At 30.8% G+C, this 24,320-nt stretch overlaps 2 protein-coding genes across 5 annotated transcripts; both read left to right on the top strand.

The window, feature by feature from the left end:
* Window positions 1-7,554: 7,554 nt before the first annotated feature.
* LOC137815496 (uncharacterized) lies at window positions 7,555-9,440 on the top strand. Its single transcript, XM_068618612.1, has 5 exons — window positions 7,555-8,010; window positions 8,098-8,323; window positions 8,414-8,850; window positions 8,932-9,096; window positions 9,372-9,440. Exons 1-5 carry the CDS (start codon window positions 7,555-7,557, stop codon window positions 9,438-9,440), a joined length of 1,353 nt encoding a protein of 450 aa, XP_068474713.1.
* Window positions 9,441-13,692: 4,252 nt separating this feature from the next.
* On the top strand, window positions 13,693-20,262 carry LOC137813529 (protein LAZ1 homolog 1-like). Of its 4 annotated transcripts, XR_011081440.1 has the most exons (10): window positions 13,693-13,936; window positions 14,307-14,782; window positions 14,895-14,951; window positions 16,358-16,466; window positions 16,740-16,924; window positions 17,029-17,117; window positions 17,521-17,776; window positions 17,942-17,973; window positions 19,384-19,629; window positions 19,720-20,262. XR_011081440.1 is itself a non-coding variant. In XM_068615848.1 (9 exons), exons 2-9 carry the CDS (start codon window positions 14,567-14,569, stop codon window positions 20,011-20,013), a joined length of 1,452 nt encoding a protein of 483 aa, XP_068471949.1. In that variant the 5' UTR covers window positions 13,693-13,936; window positions 14,307-14,566; the 3' UTR covers window positions 20,014-20,262. The 4 variants fall into 4 exon arrangements, 2 of the variants coding, with proteins under 2 accessions (XP_068471949.1, XP_068471950.1); XR_011081441.1 differs by lacking the exon at window positions 17,942-17,973 and having other exon boundaries at window positions 19,333-19,629; XM_068615848.1 differs by lacking the exon at window positions 17,942-17,973.
* The last annotated feature ends 4,058 nt before the right edge of the window (window positions 20,263-24,320 follow it).

Raw genomic sequence — 24,320 nt, 5'->3', positions numbered from 1 at the left:
TTCCAATTGTTCCACTTCCTTGGTACTACTCTTCTTGCAAAGGTATCCCCTTTCCTCTCCCTTTCCCTTTTGGATGTTTGTGTCTTGTTACAGGGCAACCTTCTCAATTTTCTATGTGCCTTTAAAAAGATATTTCTTAGTTGTGACTCTATTATACATATGACAATTTTGACTTTATTCTGCATATGATTTTATTTCTAGTTTTATCTGGTAGTTAACTTGATTCTTCCTAGTCGTATCTAGAGAAGACCTGAATTCTAAATGAATTCAGGGTTCCCTTTATCAGGTTGCAATCTAAGATTTATATTCATGGAATTTAAAGGCCCATATATAATAAGCTTCTGTCAAGACAATTTCTATGTCATTTGCCTACATCGCAAAGCTATTCTTAAAGGTGATATTTTTGTTGCAAAAAATTTTATGTTGGCAACATGCCCCTTTTCGTTGAAATGGAAGAGAAACTTAAGCAGGTGCCAATTTTCAATAGACTTTCTTCATATTGAGGGATTATTTGCTGTTAAGTATCAGTGGAATTTGTAATAATCATATCTCACCAATAGGATGAGGGTAGTAATCTAAAGTTGTTATTCCTCCTTTATTACTTTTATTTTAACCCAAAGGTCGGTATCTATGTATGAGGTTTATTAGATGTGTAAAAGTCTTTAGTTTAAATCTTAGATCAAGATTGTGGGAATTGACCCATATCATGTGATGTGTAAAAGGTTTATTTTTATAGATTTTAAAGTTTATTTATTTCAATTTCAAAAACACACTTAGTGTGGTAGACTAATGGTGATGTCAATTTTAGCACATTATTATTAGAATTTTATATACAGTCCAAATGCCTCAAGCTTTTGGTAATGGAAAGCATGCATGTATAACCAATGACATCTTCCTCATCTTCATAGCTTTGCCATAACAACATTGAAATGTCTTTGCCATTATTTGTCTTTTATTATTATTACCATTGCTATTACTATACATATATAACTTGTCATAATGGCCTCAAGCTCAGTTTGGACACAAAGAAGAACAAGAAGTTTGAGAATGTTTTAGCCATCTACGACAAGGACACCCGTGATCGGTGGCAGAACTTGGTCAGGGCAATGGGAGGAAAACAGTGGAAGAAGTGAAAAGACACTATGAGATGCTTGTTGATGATTTGAAACAGATTGAGGAAGGTTGTGTACCTTTGTTTATGATAAATTATTAAACAAATTGTGAAATACGTTAAAAATATAAAATAAATTATAAAAACTATAATTTATGATATAAATAGCTAATTAGACTTCAGTATATCAAAATCATAAAAAAAATGTGAATAATTTAATACTTCGACTAAAGTTCCTTATTTCTTTTAAACAAAAGTATATATTTAATATTATTACTAAAGTTCTTTGGTTAAGTTTACGTGTACCAATTAGTAGTTTTAGGTTTATTTGTATTGATCTTTGTTCTATAATTTTATAATCTCAAAAGTTTCCAATTGACTGTTAAACACTCATGTTTTAAATTAACATATATTTATATATTACAAATTAAAATATGCTATGATAGTAGGAATGAAGCTCTTATATTGTTTAGTTAAATATATAATTGAATCTTATATTTATTTATGAATAGGGAAAATTGATCAATGAATGATTTTGTTTGAAAATTGTATGCAATTGTCTAGATAAGATTGATATATAGATGATTATTATTAATGAATGCAAAAAATGTTTTTTTAAAAAATAAACTTATTATGACGATTATTGCAATAGATGACATAAAAAGTCTTATTTACTATGACAGGTGTAAGAATATTAGTCATAGAAAACCACTTACTATGACGGTTTTGTATAGAACCATCATAGTAAGTTGTATTTTCTATGACAGTTGTAGAAATAACAGTCATAGAAAGTTTTGTCTGAACATATTATGATAGGTATTTTGTACATTTTATAATAGTTCATAGACAATAGTCATAGTAAGTTAACTTACCATGTCAGTTTTTTAAATGACATATAAATTATAGAGTTTTTATAACTCCTGATTCTATGTTCTCATCAGAACCATCATAAAAAGTCCTGTAGAACCGTCATAAAAAGTCTTTTTTTGCACTAGTGTTAGTCTTTTTTTAAAATTGAAATATTGGAACATACCTCATTAAGAAAATTTGTGAACAAATTATCATTTAACATTGCAGGAAACCTTTCAATTTCCAATAAAACCCAGCATAAAATTTATAAATAATAATAACAATCATAATAATGAAAGAAATCATGTGAGCACATTTGTAATAAGTTAGCAAATGATTAGTTAATCCATAAAAATGAAACCATAAACTATTAAACTTATTAGAATAACCTACTTGTCTAAGACAATGTAAGACAAAACATTAAATAATGAAATTTTGTCATTGCTAAAATCTTAATGTGATTTTTTATAGCTAACAATAATTTAGTGTTGACAACTTAGTATTTTGTAGACACATTTCTAATAAGTCAACACATCATTAATTAAAAAATAAAAATGATGCAAAAGCTTCAAAAGAATTTATTTTTGTTTAAATATAAATGTTGGAACATACATCGATATTTGAAAGAGAGTAAACAAATTTGACATTTTTGTAATTCAATATATTATCATTTAACACTACAAAAAACCTTCACGTTTCAAATAAAATCCAACAAACAATTCATACGTAAGTAATAATAATAATAATAATAATAATTTATAAAACACGATTAAATAAAATAATTAAATAGTGTAAAATCTATCATTACTAAAAACTTTGTGTTTTTTTTTAACTGGAAAAAATTTTTGACAATACATATCACAAAATACAACTATTGAAAGACATTAAAGAGTTCATTATAACTTGGTCTTATCTATTACCCAATCCAACAATTCACATAAATACTTTCCACTTACACCGGTGACTTTTCCATTTAAATGTTGTAGAAAACCTTTTAATTTTCAATAAAATCCAACATAGAATTTGTAAATAATAATCATAATAACAAACACAATAATGACATATAAAGAAATTATTTCAAAATATATTTGTAATAAGCCACGAAATGATCAGTTAATCCATAAAAATGAAACCATAAACTATTAAACTTATTACAATAATATACATGCCTACCTAAATTAAACTGAACAATGTAAGAAAAAATACTAAATAATCAAATTTTGTTATTGCTAAAAACTTAAGATGGTTTTCTATAGCTGGCAAGAATTTAGTGTAACATATTATTATGTCAACACATTTCTAATAAGTTAGCAAATCATGAGTTAAAAAATAAAAATGACTCAGAAGAATTTATTTTTGTTTAAATATAAATGTTGAAACCAACCTCAATAATTGAAAGAATTATCAGATTTGATTATTTTGTAACTCAACAAATTATCATTTAACACTATAGGAAACATGTCTGTTTCGAACAAAACTCAACACACAATTCATAGATAAGTAATAATAAGAAGAATATTAATAATATTAATAATTTAAAAAACACGTGAATAAATAAAAAAATTAAGTAGTATAAAATCTATCATTGGTAAGAACTTTAGTTGTTTTTCTATAACTGGTAGAAAATTGGTGTTGAGCACATGAAATTATGTCAACACATTTGAAATAAGTCACTGAATGATCGGTAAAAAAGTAGAAATGAAATTATAAACTATTAAAGTTATTATAGGAACCTACATTTGTAGAACACGTTGAACAATGTAATAGAAAACATTACATTAAAATGTTATCATAAAATGTTGTTAATACATATCATAAAATACAACTACTGAATTATATTACAGAGTTTATTATAACTTGTTTCTAAATATTACATGATCTAACAATTCACATATACACTTTCAACTTACACCTCTCACTTCTCAATTCTAATACTTTTTCTAATGGTCTTCAAGGGAAAGTCATCCTCTGTTGTGTGGAAAGTAGTACCACATTCTCTTTTAAGTGGTGTGACTCCACATCATTGCTCAAAACCTAGTTAAGAAATCTTGAAAACCTAGTTAACAAATCTTGAAAACATAACTACAGAAAATTAGATTATACAAACTTGTGATGGTTTGGAGAAAGAATAGTTTAATGCAATCAAAGAATACCTCTGCAATTCAAACATAGGAACCATAATTGATTTTATGTTTTATTTTGCAGAATTCTCCATTTTCACACTACACATCCTTCCAAAGAACATCATTAATATCTATATCAAAATTCATGTCAACGACAAAGATATAAAAAATAAATAAAACAATCAAATACCCAGATAATAAAGTACATACCACAATACTCATGCCTCTATCATTGAACTTTTGAATGATATTGACATTAATACTAACTTTTTTTAACTCTAAGGCATTGTTTGTTTCCGGGTGTGACCAAGGAGGAGGGAGGGGCAAACGGGTGCAATTCATGTTTGGATCGGTTTATTTGAAGGCATGGGCGTGGATGGGAGAGCGGAGTGGGAATTTTTTCTCCTCTTCACAAAAGTGAGAAGAGTTGAGAGGATTACAGGTGGCAAAGACCATAGACATAACATTTTACTTTCCTATCCTTTGTGCACATGTGAATGAGTTTACTGTGGTGCACAGTTCTCAGCCAATGACTTTTCTTTTCATTAGACTCTCCAATGCTACCTTGCAGAAGAATCTTGACTAAATTGGTAGACCCGTGAATGTGAAACTATAGTTGTGTTTGCTATAAATGAGATTAGGTTTGATTGTTGTGTTGTGCCCAGAACAAGAAAACGAGAGAGAATTGGTTTGAGCAAGGTAAAACTCACTGTTTTGCGCACTGATTTGTCTCCATCTTTTTCCAAAATCGATTTTCCTATCATTGTAGATGCTATAGAATCGATTTCCTTATCTCTGTACATGCTGTAGAATCGATTTTCCTTATCTTTGTATATGATGTAGAATCGATTTTCCATATAGTTGGATGGTGCATAATTGATTTTAAATTTTTCCAAAAGATGCATAATCGATTTTCTATATAAGTGATTTGGGAGAATCGATTCTGTGGTTTTTGAAGGGAGAAGGAGAATCGATTCTCCCTTGTGTGAGAAAAATGTTGGATTCTGTTATGTATTTTTTTTTTTTCAAATTCTCTTCATCACATTGCTTCTTCATCTTCTTTCCCGTACTTCTTCTTGTGCTCTTCACCTAGGGGTGGCAAAGCGGGCCAGCCCGTCCCGCACTTGGCCCACAAAAATGCAGGCCGGGTTGGCCCGCCCCGCATAAGAGCTGGCCCACGGGTTTACGGGCTAGCCCGCGTTTTTTTTTAAATTAAATATTTTTTTTTACATTTTGTTCTTAAAAATTTGTCAAATTAAACCTATATATTTGTTACTATCAAATCCAAAATTTTTTTTTCTTCCTTTTCAAACATAGTCAAACATCAAAAAATTAAACATTAAGATAAATATCAAATATCACTATTCTTCCACTTTCAAAACATTAAACATACTTAATTCCAAAATATTAAATATAAACATAAACATTAATTCAAAAACATTAAACATAAACATTATTGACATTCTTCCATTTCAATAACATTGGATGTCCTTAAAAGAACTTTCATCTATTTTTTCATAATTGTAATCTTCCCCGTCATCTGCACACATTAAAACAATGACATTTTTTTTCTTGCGGGTTAGCGGGCCAGCCCGCCCCGCTCCGCTGCTGGCCCGCGCGAACCGCGGGCTAATGCGGGTTAGCAGGTTGAAAAGGTTAGCCCGCCCCGCGTTTTTTACCTGCGGATCGCGGGCCGGCCCGCCCCGCTTTGCCATCCCTATCTTCACCTTCAAGTAAGTTTTTAATTTTTTTGTCTAAATATATTTACAGTTTCTTTTATGATGTGCTGTTACTTTTTTAATTTTTAAAAATATATTCACATTTATTTTCTATATATTTACTGTTATTGTTTTTAATAAATATATTTATATTCTTTTATGGGTTTATTGTTGAGTTTATTTTCTTGTTTACCGTTTTTTTTTTCAGATTTTTATGAATGTATTTATTTTTCTTTACTATTATGTTTATTGTGTAGTTTTTTATTTTATGATTTTAATGTTTTTATTTTTTATATTATTAGGTGTTTAATTTTTTTAATTTTTTTTATTATTACGTCTTTTTATGTTACGTGTTTTTTTTTAGGTGTTTATCATTTTTAATTTTAATAATTGTTGTTTACAGTTTTTTTTAGGTATTTACTGTTTTGTTTATTTTTTTATGTATTTTTAATTTTTATAAATGTATTTAAAAAAATTTATGTGTTTATTGTTTTTAAATTTTAAAAATTTATTTATATTTTCTTCTTCTTATTTTTTTACTGTTTTTATATTTTTTATTATTTTGTGTTTACTGTTTAGTTTTTTATTTTTATTGTTTTTGATTTTATAAATTTATATATATATATATATATATATATTTAGTATGTCTTTATTGTTTTTATTTGTTTTTATTAACAAGATACTGTTTAATTTTTTTTTATATGTTTACTGTTTTTAATCTTAATAATTGAATTTGCATTTTTTTAGATTTTTATTTAGACTTTTATTTGTTTTTTTATTATGTGTTTACTGTATTTAATTTTTATAAATGGATCTACACTTTCTTTTTGTTTTATTTTATGTATTTACTATTTCTTTATATATATATATATATTTTTTTTTTGTTATTATGTGTTTATTGTTTTTAATCTTTTTAAAAACAAGAAATTGTTTAGTTTTTTTATGTGTTTACTGTTTTTAATTTTAGTAATTGTATTTAATTTTTTTTCTTAGGTTTATAGTGTTTTGTTTAATTTTTTATGTGATAGTTGTTTCTAATTTTTATAAATATATTTACAGTTTTTTACTTTTTAATTATGTGTTTACTTTTTTAATTTTTATAAATGTATTTACATTTTTTAATTATGTGTTTACAATTTTTTTTTATAAATGTATTTATATTCTTTTATATTATGTGTTTACTGTTTTTATATTTTTTATTATTTGTTTAATGTTTTTATATTTTTTATTATTATTTCTTTACTGTTTAATTTTTTATTTTATGTATTTACTGTTTTTAATTTTTACAATTATATTTATATTTTTATTATTATGTGTTTGTTGTTACTGTTTTTATATTTTTTATTATTATATGTTTACTTTTTTAAATTTTTTATTATTATGTGTTTACTTCTTTTTATTATTGGTAGTGGTATTAGTTGTGTATAGATTTAATTATAAGGATTAAAGTACATGTTATCCCTATTAGTATTCTTCACATAATCTTAATCCTAACTCTAATGTTATTACAACAACTCTAACTTAAAGTGGTTAGAGTTATTCGTAACATAAACTATTTCACGTGTATCCATAAACTATTTTATGGTTGTGAATGACAAGGTCAAGATTACATGGATAACGAGAACAATTGGAAACCACTTTGGGACGATGAAGACATGCAAAAATTTGAGGATACAATCTTACTCGTGCGAACATGAATCTAATTTCAAAAATACAAGAACAATTGAAAAGAAATACTCAACTTATATCAGTGATGATTCTTTGCATCATTGCTTTTGATTTGAATTTGTTGCGTATGTTAAGTGATACAACGAACTCTATTACTGAGTTTGAACCAAGAAAAGAGCGTCGTAGACAAGAATTGATGGAGTATTTGGTGCACACCGAACATTCTCGTGACATTATTCGCATGGGACCAGAAGCTTTCATTCAATTATGTGAACGGATTAGGGCAACCGAAGTTGTTAAGGATGCATATCGTTCAATAGTTGAAGAACAAGTTGCTAAATTTTTTCATATTATTGGACATAACGTCAAGAATCGAAGTTTTTCGTTTTTTTTTCATCAGTCTGGAGAAATAGTTTCTCGTCATTTTCACAACGTATTAAATGCAATTTTGATGTTGGAAGGACAATTCATAAAGCAAGCAGATGGTATTGATGTCCAACCCCAAATCTTACACAATAATCGATTTTTCTCGTACTTTAAGGTTTGTTTATTACAAATTTCCTTTACAATTCTCATAATCTCTTTTGTATTTGTATTTTTTTATACATGAAATTTTGGTTACCATTAGGATTGTTTAGGGGTCATTGATGACACTCATGTACGTGTGAAGGTCTCACATGCTGATGCACCTCGTTTCAGAGGAAGAAAAGATTGGCCAACTCAAAACGTATTCACAACTTGTGATTTGGATATGAAATTCACGTATTTTCTAGCCGGGTGGGAAGGAACAGCCTCAAATTCGAGGATATTAAAGGAGGCTTTCATAGGAGAGGATCCTTTGGTTATTCCAAAAGGCAAGTTTAAGGTGTTTGAGAATTCATAACAAATAGATACAAAGGTGATAATATACATAACTAATGGATGTTTCCTTGGAATGTTTGTAGGAAAATATTATCTTGGCGATGTAGGTTTTATGTTAAAAGCACAAATATTAACACCTTATCGTGGGGTTAGATACCACTTGAAAGAGTATTCTCGAAGAGGACCACAGGATTCAAGAGAATTGTTTAATCATCGCCATTCGTCGCTTAGAAATGTAATTGAAAGGACATTTGGTGTCATGAAAAAACGTTTCCCAATTGTAGCTAGTGGGACCGAGCCACATTACGATTTGCATACCATGACAAATATTATTTTAGCTTGTTGTATTTTGCATAACTTTCTTCGCGGGGTGAACAATGATGACTCTTTAATAGAAGAAGTGGATGGTGAATTGTTGCAACAAGATATACAAGTTTCAGCTTCTCAAGTCTGTGACGATGATCATAGACTAGGTTCACACATTAGGGACACTATAGCAAATGAAATGTGGCAAGATTATGTAAACAATTGATATTGTACTAAATGTTGTTTTATATTATGCTTACCCTATTTGGTCCTAACTTTCATAATGCTTGTTTAGATGGATCGTAGTAAAAGTGTTCAACTATGTTCATCCATTGGATTCACAAAGACAACAAAGTGGACCATGGATATGGATTTTATCTTGCTTAATGCCATGGTGGACGAGGCACGACAAGGGTCAAGAATCGATGGCAGTTGGACGACTCAAGGATATAACAACAGTGTACTTGCATTACACGAGGTCGGACTCCCTACCATTATGAAAAATAATGTAAAGAACAGACAAAAATGTTTGAAGGACAGGTGGCGGGAGGTCCACGACCTATTTAGTGGTCTTAGTGGTTTTGGTTGGAAATCAAGCCACAAATTTTTTTGAGACCGAGGACGAAGTCTGGGAAAACTTGATTCAGGTAAAGTAATTAAAGATGACAATATCCAATAATTATAGATGACAATATCCCATAATTTGTTATTATAATAACACCCGACTTTTTGTAGGCGAAACCATCTGCTGATAAGTGGTGTGCCAAATCCATTCGGCACTACAATCTTATGGAGGAGTTGTGACCAAACGACAAGGCCATTGGAAGTGGTCAAAGGACAACCCGATTGGCATCTAGACAGGTGCACACAGAAAATTTAAGTGTGGACCTAGGCCATCATAACATGGACTACATACTTGAGCCGCCAGAGTTTAATGTTGCAGACCACGAACTTCCATGCTCACTTGTAGCGCATGTTCAATCAACAGACAGTCCAAGTAATACTCCATCTGCGCCCTCTCAGCAATACGGTGGGACATCGTCATGTAGGGGATCAAAGAGAAAAGGCCCCATGGTGGATGCTAATTGATCTAAATATTCAAGATGAATCAGTCATGGACCAATGCTATAACTTTCTCTGTGAAAATCCAGCTATTGCGATGCGAGTATTTAGTATGCCGAAAGAGCGAAGAGTGGCAAAATTGTTTAACATCATGACTCGACGTCAATAAATTATGTTTAATTATATTTTTATGTTCTTCAATTTGTAATTTAATTGCATCTACTTTTAATTTAAGACATACATTGAACTTCTTATTTGACTTCTAATATTATTATTGTTGAACTGTTTTTCATTTGAAATTTATGTGTGAGGATATTTTCTAATATACTATTATTTTGTCATTGTTTCGTAACATTTTCATCATAGGTTAGAATTTCTTTATCGATGGCATCTTCATCCACGAAGAGACAAAAAATGCCCAAGGGTAAGGGTAAAAGCGGACGAAATGATGATGAAGTTCCTATGATCCCATTACAAAGGAGAGAGGGTGTTTTAGATTATTCCCGGTATTTCCAAACCAAACGTCAGATGGTTGCATTTGAGAAAAAATTTCATGGAAGACCAGTCATACCTCCAAAAGTCTTAGATTTCCCATTTTTTGCCACATCTGGTTTTCAGTTTCAAGAATATTTGAACTTCCAAGGATTGCAAAACTTTCTTAGTATAAAACTACCATATTATGAGGATATGGTTAGGGTTTTTTTATTCAAATCTCCATCTAACGACACATGGTTACCTTGCTACTTAGATTGACACCCACAAGATTATAATTAGACATAGGGATTGGATGAACGTGGCGAATCTGAAATATGATGGTCTTTGTTAACCCCTGGTACCATCCCTGAGGACATACATTTTGATCGTCAACAAGCCCTATTAACCATGACAAGAGAAGAGGTGCACGACCAAAATATAAGAAACGTAGGTAGTTTAACTATGAATGATAGACTACTTCATTACACATGGGTGCACATGTTGTGTCCTCGGGGGAGCAACTTCTCACAGTTGGTTCATGAAGATGTTTTCATGTTATGGTGCCTAAAAAGTAATGTGATGATTAATTGGTCTCATTATATCATGCAACATATGATAAAATGTCGTGACAATGATATGCCTCTTCCATATGGTTGTTTAATCACATACCTCATGTTGCTATATGGCATGAACTTGATGGGAGAGTCATCAATCACGTTAGGGTGAAATAACTTCTTCGGGAAAAAAACCATGAAGAAAATGAATATCTTTGAGGTCAATGGTGTGTGGCAACTTGGAAGGCCTAACGATGAACATGAACAAGAACACGAAGACATTCCACTGCCTCATGTTGCAGACGGTCCTCCTCAACCCCAAATCCCCCATGATTCGGCAATGTTAACACAAATTTGGGAGGGAATTCAAAATATGCAGGAAAATATCAACACTATCCACATACGTTTGGACCGAATCGAAGATACACTTCACCAACTTAAACTCAATGAAGAACATTAATTGTATTTTTATTGTGTTATTATTATTTTTTATGTTGAACTTATTTTGATTGTCAGTTAAATTTAATGCGTTATTGGACATTATTATATTTGTAATTTTTTTAAATTTTCATGGCACAACATCATTTAGGATTCTAATTTAATGACTTCATTTATTTATTTTATTCACCGACTATTTCATGTTAATCTAATGTTTATTAATGATAAACGAAAGTTGTTATTATTTTTTTTTATTGGATACAAATTGAGAGAAAAAATTATACATAAAAAATAAAATATAATTTTTTTCATGTTGGTAGTTAATATTTCATAATATTTATGAAAATATGTGAATTTTATTGTGCTACTATGTTTAAATTGTACATTATTTTTAAAATATATAATTATTCAAAATATTAATAGTATTATTTATTTTAGTACTATTATAATTATTAATATAATTATATACATACAATATACAATATGAAAAATTAAATATTACATAAATTTATTTAATAATTTCAAATATATTTAATTATACTATTAATAACAACATATAATTATAAATAATAAAAATAATAAAATAAAATGATAATATCAACAAAACATATATAATTATATAAAATAACAAATGTATATAAAAATAAATATTACTTTCATAAATTTTAATATATTTAATAAATTTATTTGAACTTAACACAAAATTATTTTTATTACAAAATAAGAGTAATTATAAATATTATATATTGCAAAAAAACAATTAACTCAAACTTACACAAAAAAAAATATATCTTAATTCATTATTAAAATATTTTTTAATGACAAGGATAAATTTGTAAATTTACATTTTACACCTTTAAAATAATTTCTAAATTATCTTTTAACATCACTAACAAATTTCAATAAATCATTCTCATAAATCCACTCTATCATCCCTCAATTCAAACATCCTCACACATCCCCTCTAATCCACTCTCTTCCCTCCCCACAAATCCCCCCTCAATCCAAACAAAGCATAAATGATTGCTCAAATCTAAAAATTTGATATTTTTACACTCAACTTTGAAAAAAATAGTCTTATCCATCAAAACGGTAAACTCCTTTAAAATATGACTAGACGTAGTGTTCTAAATCCATAAATATTATTTAGGTCATTTAATCCCTAAACATTATCTAATTAAGATTAAATAAAAATTTAAAAAAATAGAAGAAAATTAGTTGACACTTAAGCTTATTGTGAGATTCAGAGATCTCTAAGAATTTTTTTTAGCAGGATGGTGTCATCCTTATTAAAAACTACAGAAGTTATTAAATTTGTTCCATCAATTACATTGATACTTAAAGTATACATATACATATTTTCAATATTCAGTATCTATAATATATACATATATACAATGTTAATAAAAAAGATGACAAAAAATCAAATTGTTGAAAATAAATACGAAGAATATCTAGGCAAAAGTTAATAAATGCTTGTTGCATTCCTTAAAAAAAATGTTTATGAATTAAAAATTTTGTTTAAATATTCTTTATTATTTTCATCATCAATTTCATTTTTAATGTTGAACATGATGATAAAGACTTGGTAAAAAATATATAAGACAACTAAAACTAACAAACCTTTAACGGGAAAGTAAAACTAAATGCTTGGGGTAAAAATATATTTAAATTTAAAATATTTAATTGTGAGTTGGTTGCTTTCTTCATCCAAACTCCATTTAAAAGAAACATATAAACTCATTAAAAAGACTTAAATTATAAATACAAAAATTAAGAGTGAAAAAGGAGTCAAGTAACTCATCAATTGACTACAAAACGATTATTTTATAAAAATCGTATAATTTCTTTCATTTTCTTCATTAAAATGAAATTGTGTTTGAAAAAGTTATTGATACGAAAAAGTCATTTCAATATGACATGACTCTTCACAAGTAAAATTGTATCAATGTAACTAAAATTGTGTAAAACACAATTTTTCTTAAAAAAATTATATTAAATTTATACGACTATTTCATATTCATAATTTTTTCGGCATTTGGTAAAAAGGGAGAAAAATTATTTCACCTTGCAAAAATTTCCAAAAAATAGTGTAATAAAGTGAGTTAAAAATTTTATTTTGTTCCACGGATTACGAAAAGACTTGTCAATTTTTTTCAAAATTTTGTATTTTTAAAATTTACTTTATATATATACATATTTTAAAGCATATTTAATTATATAAATATTTTTAAATTTTTAATTAATTAATTAATGTTTCTAATAAGACAAATTAATAAATATTATACATATTAAATTATTTTATTATAATTAATAATTTAATTTGATTTATTAGTAATAATAATATAAATTATAATATTATTATATATTTCCATCATTCAAAATTTACTCACCAGTTAAACAAGTTAAACTAGATAGACATATCAAAATGAAGTAACGACGAATTAAAAAACACCTATTTCACTCTCCTTAAGCCAAGGCCCACCCTATCGTCTTTTATAAATACCAAATAAAAAATTTACATACACAAACAAAATGGATAATATTTGAAGACAAAATTAATATAATAACATTTTATCGTGATGTCGTTGCCCTTATCGCCCAAATTCCAGAAATAATTATATATATTTTTCCTCGAGTTTAGCAATTTTTGTAATATTGTTTTCCAATTGCGAAGGCAAAATCGCGTTTTATTTTGGTAAAAAGCACCATCTTCCTTTTTCCTCTCCTTTTTCGCGGAAAAAGAAAAAGGAAAAAGAGTCGAGAGAACAGGTTTGAACTCTCTTCTTCATTCTCTTTCGATGGATTTTACATTGCTTCGTTATCTTTCTTCTGTTTCTAATGCAGTAAGTAGTTTGTTTTCTAAAGCCTAGGGTTTTGACCTTTCATTGATGATGAATAATTAATTTCGTTATTTAACACACCTTATCGGTCATAAATGTATATTTTTGAAACTGACGTTGTAACATTGAAGGTTTTATGTTTCTGTTTGTTTACCTCTGTTGAAGATTATACATATATGCACTAGCTTATTAAACTACCAGTACCTGCCTTGAAGCACAGAGTTTTGAGATTTTTAAAATTTGTAATGTTTTTTGTTTTACCTTTTGTTAATCATTAATCAACATGATTGTCAATGCAGGATTCTTGTGCGATCTCGTTTTGGATTTTCCGTGTGAATAAAAAGCAAGAACTGTAGTCAATTGTTGGTGCAATGTGTTAGTTCTGCATTAACCTATTGAATTTGAGGAATTGCTGTTATACCTAGACAAGGAGAGAGGGAAAGTAGATAAGATAAAAGCTTCCGTGGGAGCATAGACTCTTGGAGTGAATCATACGTACATGTGAATGTCATGAATGACACCCCATTTGTGACTAGTACCAATTACAAGTTTCTATCGAATGGGTTTGATGGGTATTTTGTGTTTTTCCATATTTCTTTTTATCCCAGTTGCATCTACTGGAAGAGAAGGGAATATGTGGCTCCAAAACATAGGTTCGGAGACCAGAGGAACTGTGAGTTTGACCGTCTTCAGTGCAAGTATATTTGTAGTTGCTGCTCTTGTTCTCTCCATGTATTTAGTATTTGAGCATTTAGCCGCCTATAATCAGCCTGAGGTGCATCCTGTTTTCATTTTTAACTGACTTCCTATTTCACCTCAGTGTTTTTCCTTTTGTAATATTGTCTATAGCTAATTATCTTTTTTATCTTCCAATATTCACTTTACAGGAACAGAAGTTTTTGATTGGTATCATTTTAATGGTTCCTGTTTATGCATTGGAATCAGTAAGAGACACTAACTAAATTGCATAATACTTACTGTTCTCCTTTTATTACATTTTATACTTGGGTTTATGGCATTTATTCTTGTGAAGAAGCATCCATGTTTTCCTTTTTGTTGTATATTTTTCATCTTGCCACTTGTTTTTGATTTACATGTTTGGATAAACTTAGTTGCTAGCTCATGGGAGTAGGTTGGAACTTACTATTATTCCATTGAAGGTTTATGTTAGAAAAAAATAAGACAGTTGTTATTTATGTATGACAGTTTTTTAAATAGAGCAGTTAGTATCAACAAAAATAAACTCACAGGTAGCAGTTATTGTTAAGTATCAGTGGAAATAGGCAGTTGTTTTTTAAAAGTAGCAGTTATTTGTGAAATATAGATATAGGAAAGGAGATCAATTAGGTTGGGTGTGTTGTTTTTCATTGTTTCTGAAGGAGGAAACTCTTTGTTAGAGGAGAAGCCTGTGTTATCAGTTTTGAACGTTAGTTCTGGTTAATTCCAGAATTGGGATCTATGACATTCTGCTTCATTGGAAATTCTGGAGTATAACACAATGCATGTTGTTTAGTTACTTTACCTTTTCAGCTTCAGGATTAATTGTCTTCGCTTTTTACATATAGAAAGAACTATTTAGTCATGGAAAGTGTAACCTCTATTTGGTTTGAGGAAATGTAAGGGGAAGAAAGGCTGGAATTAAGTGTGGTATTTTTGTGTGAGAGAAAAAAGAGTGGAAACATTTTTTTAAAATGATGGAATTCATTGTACTATTTCTCACCTATTTTCATTTATCTATTTATGTTTTTCCCATCTCTTTCCTATGTTTCTCCTTTAATTTCACTTTATTTCTTAGCTATTTAGATTCACCTTTTTTTTTAATTTTCATCCATCCTATTTCTTTCTACTCTACTAAACAGACACTTAGTGCATCAGTTTATTTTACTGTCAAACTAAAAGAAAACACTTGGATCTTTTGGGTGGCCATGTCATGCCATGGGTGAGAGCAGCCTACTCCAGGATCCTAACTCCCTTCAAGCTGGGGGAAAAACAGTATGGCCCCATCAAGAATTGAACAATTCTGTGTCCCAGAGAGATGCAGCTCACTTCCATTGTTTCCCTTTTGAATCGTTTTCTTGCATCTTTATGGGGGACTTGGTTAAATGAACAACTACTTCCTTTATTTTCATAAATACACTCCCACATCCTGTTCTCCAACTGGTAATACAAATTTTAGAAAATCTTGGCTTCATTTTGTACAATGACTATCTGCATTGAGTTTGCATGAAGCATTAGTATTACCATTTCTTCCAGATGTACATAATCTAGTTCTTAATCTTTCTATTTATATTTCTGTTTTTGAATAGAATGTAATACTTCATTCTTAAGTACTGATGTTTGTATGGTGCAGTTTTTGTCAGTATTGGATTCTGATGCAGCATTTAACAGTGAAATTATCCGGGAATGCTATGAAGCTTTTGCATTATACTGCTTTGAGAGATATTTGATAGCTTGCTTAGGTATGCCAAATTCATTGTATGCCCATAAGATTTCATTAACTGTACCTGTTATTTTTGTGTGGATATATTTTCCAAATGTGCCAAACGACTAGATCTTTTAGTGGAATTTTCCGCTTCTCCTTCCCTCAATTTTCAAGCTTCTTCAAATTTTGAGACCTGAATGTTATAAATCATGACTAGAAGAGGATGTGATAGATTTCAAAAAAACAATTGGTTGAATTTTATTATGCTGTAATGCTCTTTAATACTATATTTATATTTTTTTTCTTTTAGGTGGTGAGGACAGAACTATTCAATTTATGGAAAATATGAACCTAACAGACTCTAGCATTCCTCTTCTGAAAGAAGCATATGCATATGGAGTTGTAGAGCATCCATTTCCCGTAAATCTCTTCTTAAAGGATTGGAATCTAGGCTCTGAGTTCTATCAATCTGTGAAGATTGGCATTGTACAATATGTATGTATGATTTTGTAATATTAATGTCTTCCTCCCCCATTCCCTCTAGCTGTTTCTATGCGAAGTAATGTCTCTCGTGTTGCTCCCTAAAATCTTCATTGCAGATGCTACTGAAGATGATATGCGCAGTACTGGCAACAATTCTCCAATCTTTTGGGGTTTATGGAGAGGGGAAGTTTGAATGGAAATATGGGTAAGATTATACCATCTTGTGTCTTGATCTTGATTTCAAGTGTAAATATTATAGATATGAAAATCATTGTTTAAGATTTATTGAGAATTGATTATTAACATGGTATAAAAATGTCTGTTTGATCAACTGGTTCGGGGTTAATGCCAACAATTTTGGGTCTTCAAGTACAAAGAACTCTCAATATGCATGATGAAGATGACATGTAATGATAAAATTGCTCACCAGCCTTCTCCAATTACACACACACACACACAGAGTGATAGAGAGTTATTTATAGTCGTATGTCAATTGAAAAGATGAATATTGATGATTATACCTTTTGCTCTTTTGTGGTGAGGGTGTGCAAGGTTGGGTAGCAGTAATTTTTATCCCCTCTAGTTTGACACACTTGTGGTGCTTGCAGGTATCCCTACTTGGCATTAGTTCTTAACTTTAGTCAGACATGGGCCCTATATTGCCTTGTACAGTTCTATTCTGTTATTAAAGATAAGTTGAAACCAATCAAACCATTGGCAAAGTTTCTAACTTTTAAGTCAATTGTCTTCCTGACATGGTGGCAAAGTGTGGCTGTTGCATTTCTATTTTATGTGGGAGCTTTTAGGGGATCATTGGCTCAGGAGTTGAAAACACGTATACCAGACTACATCATCTGTATAGAGGTGAGCTAGTTGTGCTGCTAATAATGTATATTATCTTCTCCGATACAACAATGTTAAATATGTAGATATTTATATTTTAAGGTGTACTGGTATATTCCTATCATTTGAATTTGTGTTTTGAATTAATCTGAACTGTATTCATTATCATTTTTACTGCATGAAAAGCATGGGCCATGCCACAAGTATGGATATTTGAGGTAGTTTGCATTTTTCTTCCCTTCTATATATGTCAAGCAGATTGTTCAATATTTGTATTGTATATGAATGCACATAGAGACATTGTAATTATTATTATTATTATTGTTAAAGTAAACACATCCACTCCCGCGCATGCGGATCTGCATTTCTATTAAAATAATATTTTAAAAGAGATATTATAATAAATATATCTATAAGGAAAGGTGTGAGAATTTAATGATTATTTTTGAGTTGAGGTGATATGCAAATTATTGTTGAGATTGTACATTTATGTGTTTTATCACATAATAAAATTATTTTAATTTAATAAAGGACAAAAAATTGTATCTTTATACAAAGGTATAGATTATTTATTATTTCCTCATTTTCTTCTGCTTAAAGTGTGATATGAGGCTGCTACAGGTGTCTGTCCATTGTGTATCTGTTTCGACCCTTTCTTTACATTTCTGTGCTTCCACCTTCATTTTGGATGTCAGAAACATTTGAGTTTGAAACACTTGATTGATTATTCACACGTCATTCATGGAAAACACACTTGATAGCTTACCTCTGTTTCAAACCAAGTCAACCTCCCCATGATCCTATGCTCTGACATCAGTCGTGGCCCAGTCTGGCATTTTCCAGAACATGCACTTCTTTCCAGCGACCTGTTAGTCTAGAGTCTCTGTTCGATTTTGTGTTGTGTAATGCTCGCACCCACAGGTCTTCTCCTTTTTTTTCATTTGGGTTTTCGCACACCCTCTTTGTTGAGTGTATTCTTTTTATTATGCAATTGTCTTCCTTTCTTTATTGTGATCGTATTTTATATTATGACTTTTCATTAGTAATCATGAATGCCTTTAATTACGGATAATTCTTTCTTTTTTTAGCATTAGTGTATTGCAGCATCCTGCTATCCCACCAGAATTGACACGCCTGGGTAATAATTGAAATAAGTGAATGAACTATAAACTGTTAACATCTGAATGAATAAGGAATATGCATATCCTTTGTATTTAATTTATAAATGACTCTCTAAGTAGCTTTGTTTTTGTTCAAAATTTTGCTTTGCTTCAACAATATGCACATGTTTAGATGTTATATAGATTTATATCTGCCTCGCTGCTCCTGATTCCTGAATGACTGATGAGGCACATGCATATAAGATGATGGAAAACTATTTTCGAGGACTTCAGCAGTACATTAAATGATCGTTTAAATGTTCGATTCTATTTTACGGACCTTTTTTTGTGGCCAGTGACTGCTTTGGTATGTCATGTTATGTTATATGTCATGTTATGTTAAGTCAGGTTATGTTTAAACTATAAATTCTTGAGTTGGGTGTGGTTTACTTAAACAAGTCTTCAATCATTTTGAAGTTCTGGGAAGACCTTTTTCATGCGGTTTGCCATCTTAAAATTTGTGAATAGATGGGCGTGGCTGCTGTTGTGCACCTTTATGTCTTCCCAGCAGAACCTTACAAAAGGGGGGAGAGGTGTGTCCGTAATGTAGCAGTGATGGCCAACTATGCGTCGCTAGGATCGCCTCCAGACCCTGAAGAGGTTCGAGACTGTCAGCGCACAACAAGAACATGGCTGGGAGCTCCTAATGAGAGAGAAAAACCTATGAAATTTACCCAAAGTGTTCGGGACGTTGTTGTTGGAAGTGGCGAAATTGTGAGCTATGAACACTTGAGTCTGCTCGACCTGTAAATCCTGTCATATCTCTGTCTCACTGTCTGATATCTGCTGTCTTTTATGTTTCAGATTGTCGATGACATGAAATTCACAGTTTCTCATGTGGTGGAGCCCGTTGAAAGGGGCATTGCAAAGATAAACAAAACCTTCCATCAGATATCAGAAAATGTGAAACGCCATGAGCAGCAGCGTACCCAAAACACCAAGGATGATTCTTATCTTATACCCTTGCGATCACGAATGCCAGAATTTTCTGACGCTCATGATGCTATGGGTGATGGAAGTTTCAGCGACAGTGGCTTATCCAGTGGAAAACGACAGTATTTTCAATCCAAAGCAGGAACCACCAGAAGTAGAAGATAGTGTTTTTCCTAACATTTCAGTGTATATATATAGTTACACACGAATCGACGTGAAATTTTAAAGTACGTCGGTATATTTTGGTGAAATTACTGAAATATAAATGTATATATTTAACATGCGGTAATCGAGGTATAGTGAGACACACAATAAACCTGCTATACGTATAACATATCAAGGTGTATGCATCATGTGTAGTGCTCCTCGTAAATGTTGAAGGATTATTATAGGTTCCACTTCAATATTGGACAACTGATATGTTTGTTTTAGTGGCCTTTATACTTTGTAAGGAAAAAAATCATATCTTCTCTGATGAAGATGTGTTTTGTGGGTAAATTTTTCTATACTAAGAGTGAAATCAATTCTTTTTGGAGTTAAATTAGTTTATACGAAGATGTCAATTTCTTCTAATTAGTTTATATACAAACTAGTTTTTTGCTGAAAAAGTTATTTATTTAATCTTCTTCTCTTGCAAAAGATTACGAAGAAATTTATCTAAATATGTCAATGTTTTTAGATCCATTTTTTTGTTGGTATATATATATATAACTATATATAATGGGGATTCCTCTCTTAACTGTTTTTTCTTTTTACATAAATTGTTTTTCTATTTTACCCTCATTTCAATATTTATTTTATTATTTTATTTTGGATATTTCAGTCATTTTGTCATTTTTCTGAGCAGTTACAAAATATACTACAATTTTTATGAGATTTGATTTTGAAAACTGCTTTTCTTTTTTTTAAAAAAATTAATATTTTTTTATTTTTTAAAATCAATATCTGGTAAGTTTTGTTTCTGCACATCACGTGGTTGGTTCTCTTTTATTATTTTATTTAATTATTTTGTAACTACTTGAACAGTTACAACAGTTTTGAAATGGTAAAATTGAAAAATATTACTTAAATTAAAAATTGAGAAAAAAATGAGTCTTAATGTTAAATTTGAAAAAAAAACTGATTGAGAAACTAGATCTTTGTTTAAGAGAGTGGAGGAGATTGAACTTTGGATTGAAAACATGCTTATTTTTTCCCTCTATACGTTTTGCTCATTTTTTATATGTTCATGTTGCTATTTTTTTTTCTCTTTTGATTTTTTCAATTCTCATTCATTTGTTGTTTTATCGGGACTCCATATCCCGTTAAATCTTGATGGCATTGGGGTTTCTTCTGCAAAATTCTCACTTTGCAAAATACTTCCTTTTCTGTTTTCTTTTTTATCTTCTATTGGATGAAAATTAATCATGCACTTTTCATTGATTGTTTGTGGATTTTTGGGTTTTTTTTTTTGCAGTGGCTTTGGATAAGTAATTGGGAAAATCTTGAGAAACTATGGTGTTTTCGGTATGTTCTGGGAGCATCTATCCAAGGTTTATTTGTTTTCAAGGAACAAAATATTTTTGTTTTCTATTTTTATCTTCTATTATGTTAGTCTTAAAACAAAACAAATATTTTATTGATCAACTGAGATGATATATTAAAGCTGGAAAGCTATGTATATGTACAAGAATGAACAAAGTTGTACAAGAATGAACAAAGTTGTTCTAAAAAACAAGAATTAAATCTGGTAACAAACCAACCAGTGGTTAAAACAGAATTATTAAATCCCTAAAATTATGGAGACTTATTCAATAACAGAAAAAGCTAACTTGCAGGATGTTAAACACATTATTCTAACACTCCTCCTTGTTTAAATGCTGCAAACTCCCAGTTTAGCTGTGAAATCTTTGAACTTGCTGACTGGCAGAGGCTTGGTAAAGACATCTGCAATTTGATTCTCAGATTTGCAATAACAAAGAATTATATCACCGTTTTTCTGGACTTCTCGAACAAAGAAAAGCTTGATGTTGAAATGCTTTGTCTTTCCATGAAAGACTGAATTATTTGAGATTGCAATTGCAGCTTGATTATCAACATGTATTTCAGTGCTTTGCTTTTGTTCCAGATTTAGATCAAAGATAATCTTTCTTAACCATAAGGCCTGATTAACAGTAGTGGTTGCAGCAATAAATTCTGCTTCAGCAGTGGATTGAGCAACAGTTTCTTGTTTCTTTGAGCTCCAAGAGAACATGCCTGATCCAAGGGAGAAACAGTAACCAGATGTGCTCTTCATGTCATCAATTGATCCACCCCAGTCACTGTCAGAGAAACCAATCAGCTTCATTTCTTTTTGCTTCAGAAACTTCACACCAAAATTCCAAGTTCCTTTGATGTATCTGATAACTCTTTTTGCAGCTATCATATGTGTTTCGTTTGGACAATGCATAAACCTTGAAAGAATACTCACAGCATTTAGGATGTCAGGTCTGGTTGTTGTTAAGTACATCAGACAACCTATCAAACTTATAAACTCAGATTCATTAACCTTGTCAGAACCATCATCTTTGATTAGCTTCTCCTTTTGATTCATGGGAGTGTTCACAGTTTTGCAATTTTCCATAAGAAATTTCTTGAGTATCTCCTTTGCATATTTTCTTTGACTTAAGAAAACTTCATCTTGATTCTGTTTGATCTCAATACCAAGAAAGTATGACATAAGACCAAGATCTGTCATTTCAAAGACCTTTTTCATTTCCACTTTGAACCAGTTGATTTCTTCAACATTGCTTCCTATAACTAACATGTCATCCACATAAAGAGAAATGACCAAAATATTTGTACCTTGATGTTTGACATACAATGTGAGTTCAGATTGGCTTTTATGAAAGCCAAGGTGCACCAGATGATCATCAACCTTGCTGTACCAGGCTCGTGGAGCCTGCTTTAATCCATATAAAGCCTTTTTCAGAAAGTAGACTTTATTTTCATTGCCCTCATTCACAAAGCCTTCAGGTTATTCAATAAAAATTTCTTCTTTTAAATCTCCATTTAAGAATGCAGATTTAACATCCAAATGGTATACTTTCCAGCTCCTTTGAGCAGCAAGAGCAAGCAACAATCTTACAGTGTCAAGCCGGGCAACAGGTGCAAATGTCTCTGAATAATCAACACCAAAAACTTGTGCATATCCTTTCACAACAAGTCTTGCTTTGAATTTGTTGATAGAACCATCAGGACTTAGCTTGGTTCTGAAAACCCATCTTACTCCAATTATTTTTCTGTTTGGAGGTCGATCAACCAACTCCCAGGTTTTATTTTTCTCAATCATAGAAAGCTCCTCCTTCATTGCAGCCATCCAGTGTTGACTGTTTTTTGCATCATGAAATCCTGCAGGCTCACAAACAGCTACATTGCACCTTTGATAGATGTCAGACAACAGTCTTGTTCCTCTGACAGGGGCATCATCAACTGCAGCATCATCTTCAGATTCTTCAGTCATGCTCCCAAGGGTTGAACTGTTTGGAGCATTTGGACTTTGATTCACCTTAGTTGAACTTTCCCAATCCCATTGCTCATTTTCAACAAAATGAACATCTCTGCTTATAATCACACGACCAGTTTGTGGCTGAAAAATTTTGTAAGCTTTGGATACAGTGCTATATCCAACAAAGATGCCTGCTTCTGCTTTTTTATCAAGCTTATCACGCTTGACCTGTGGAATATATGTGAAGCAAAGACAACCAAATATTTTAAGAAATTTCAAAGAAGGTTTGTAGCCATACCAAGCTTCATATGGTGTCAGATCTTTCAAGGCTTTTGTAGAAATTCGATTTTGTAGGAATACAGCAGTGTTTGCTGCCTCCCCCCAAAATTCTTTTGGAAGATTCTTTTCATGGAGAATACACCTTGTCATCTCCATAATGAATCTGTTCTTCCTTTCACTGACACCATTCTGTTGAGGAGTATATGGTGTTGTTAATTGATGTTGAATTCCAGCTTCTTCACAAAATTTGTTGAAAGCATCAGAGGTGTATTCCTTGCCATTGTCAGACCTTATAATCTGAATTGAGCATCCACTTTCTTTTTCAACTCTGGTTTTGAATTTCCAGAATATATTTGGAACCTCTGACTTTTGTTTCAACATGCAAATCCAGCACATTCTTGTTAGATCATCAATAAAAATAATGTAGTAGAGGTTACCATTTAATGAAGGTGTTCTCTGAGGACCACACAAATCAGTGTGCACCAACTGCAGCTTTTTTTAGGCTCTCCAAGCTTGTTTAGGGAAAGGTTGCCTGTGTTGCTTCCCAAAATTGCAGGCATGACAAGGAGGAATATTATCATCAATGTCTGCAAGTCCTTCAACCAGCTTCTTTGATTGCATCTGAAACAATCCTTGATGATGAAAGTGCCCAAGTCTTTTGTGCCAAATCTCAGTGGCACTAGCTCTGGACTTGAAGGCCATTTGTTCTTTCTCCATTGGATTTAAA

The sequence above is a fragment of the Phaseolus vulgaris genome, chromosome 1 (assembly GCF_000499845.2).
Source record: "Phaseolus vulgaris cultivar G19833 chromosome 1, P. vulgaris v2.0, whole genome shotgun sequence".
In the NCBI taxonomy this organism is placed as follows: Eukaryota; Viridiplantae; Streptophyta; class Magnoliopsida; order Fabales; family Fabaceae; genus Phaseolus; species Phaseolus vulgaris.
The sequence above is the reverse complement of the archived record's forward strand: the minus strand, read 5'-3'. Positions and strand labels throughout refer to the sequence as shown.

What these genes read in the sequence shown, in the direction of transcription:
- LOC137815496 (XM_068618612.1), top strand. Translation starts at nt 7,555, where the DNA reads ATGATTCTTTGCATCATTGCTTTTGATTTGAATTTGTTGCGTATGTTA. An exon ending in TCCTTTGGTTATTCCAAAAG is followed by an intron (nt 8,324 to 8,413) that starts GCAAGTTTAAGG and finishes GAATGTTTGTAG; the next exon opens with GAAAATATTATCTTGGCGAT. An exon ending in ATGAAATGTGGCAAGATTAT is followed by an intron (nt 8,851 to 8,931) that starts GTAAACAATTGA and finishes ATGCTTGTTTAG; the next exon opens with ATGGATCGTAGTAAAAGTGT.
- LOC137813529 (XM_068615848.1), top strand. Translation starts at nt 14,567, where the DNA reads ATGGGTTTGATGGGTATTTTGTGTTTTTCCATATTTCTTTTTATCCCA. An exon ending in CCGCCTATAATCAGCCTGAG is followed by an intron (nt 14,783 to 14,894) that starts GTGCATCCTGTT and finishes TTCACTTTACAG; the next exon opens with GAACAGAAGTTTTTGATTGG. An exon ending in ACTACATCATCTGTATAGAG is followed by an intron (nt 17,777 to 19,383) that starts GTGAGCTAGTTG and finishes ATTTGTGAATAG; the next exon opens with ATGGGCGTGGCTGCTGTTGT.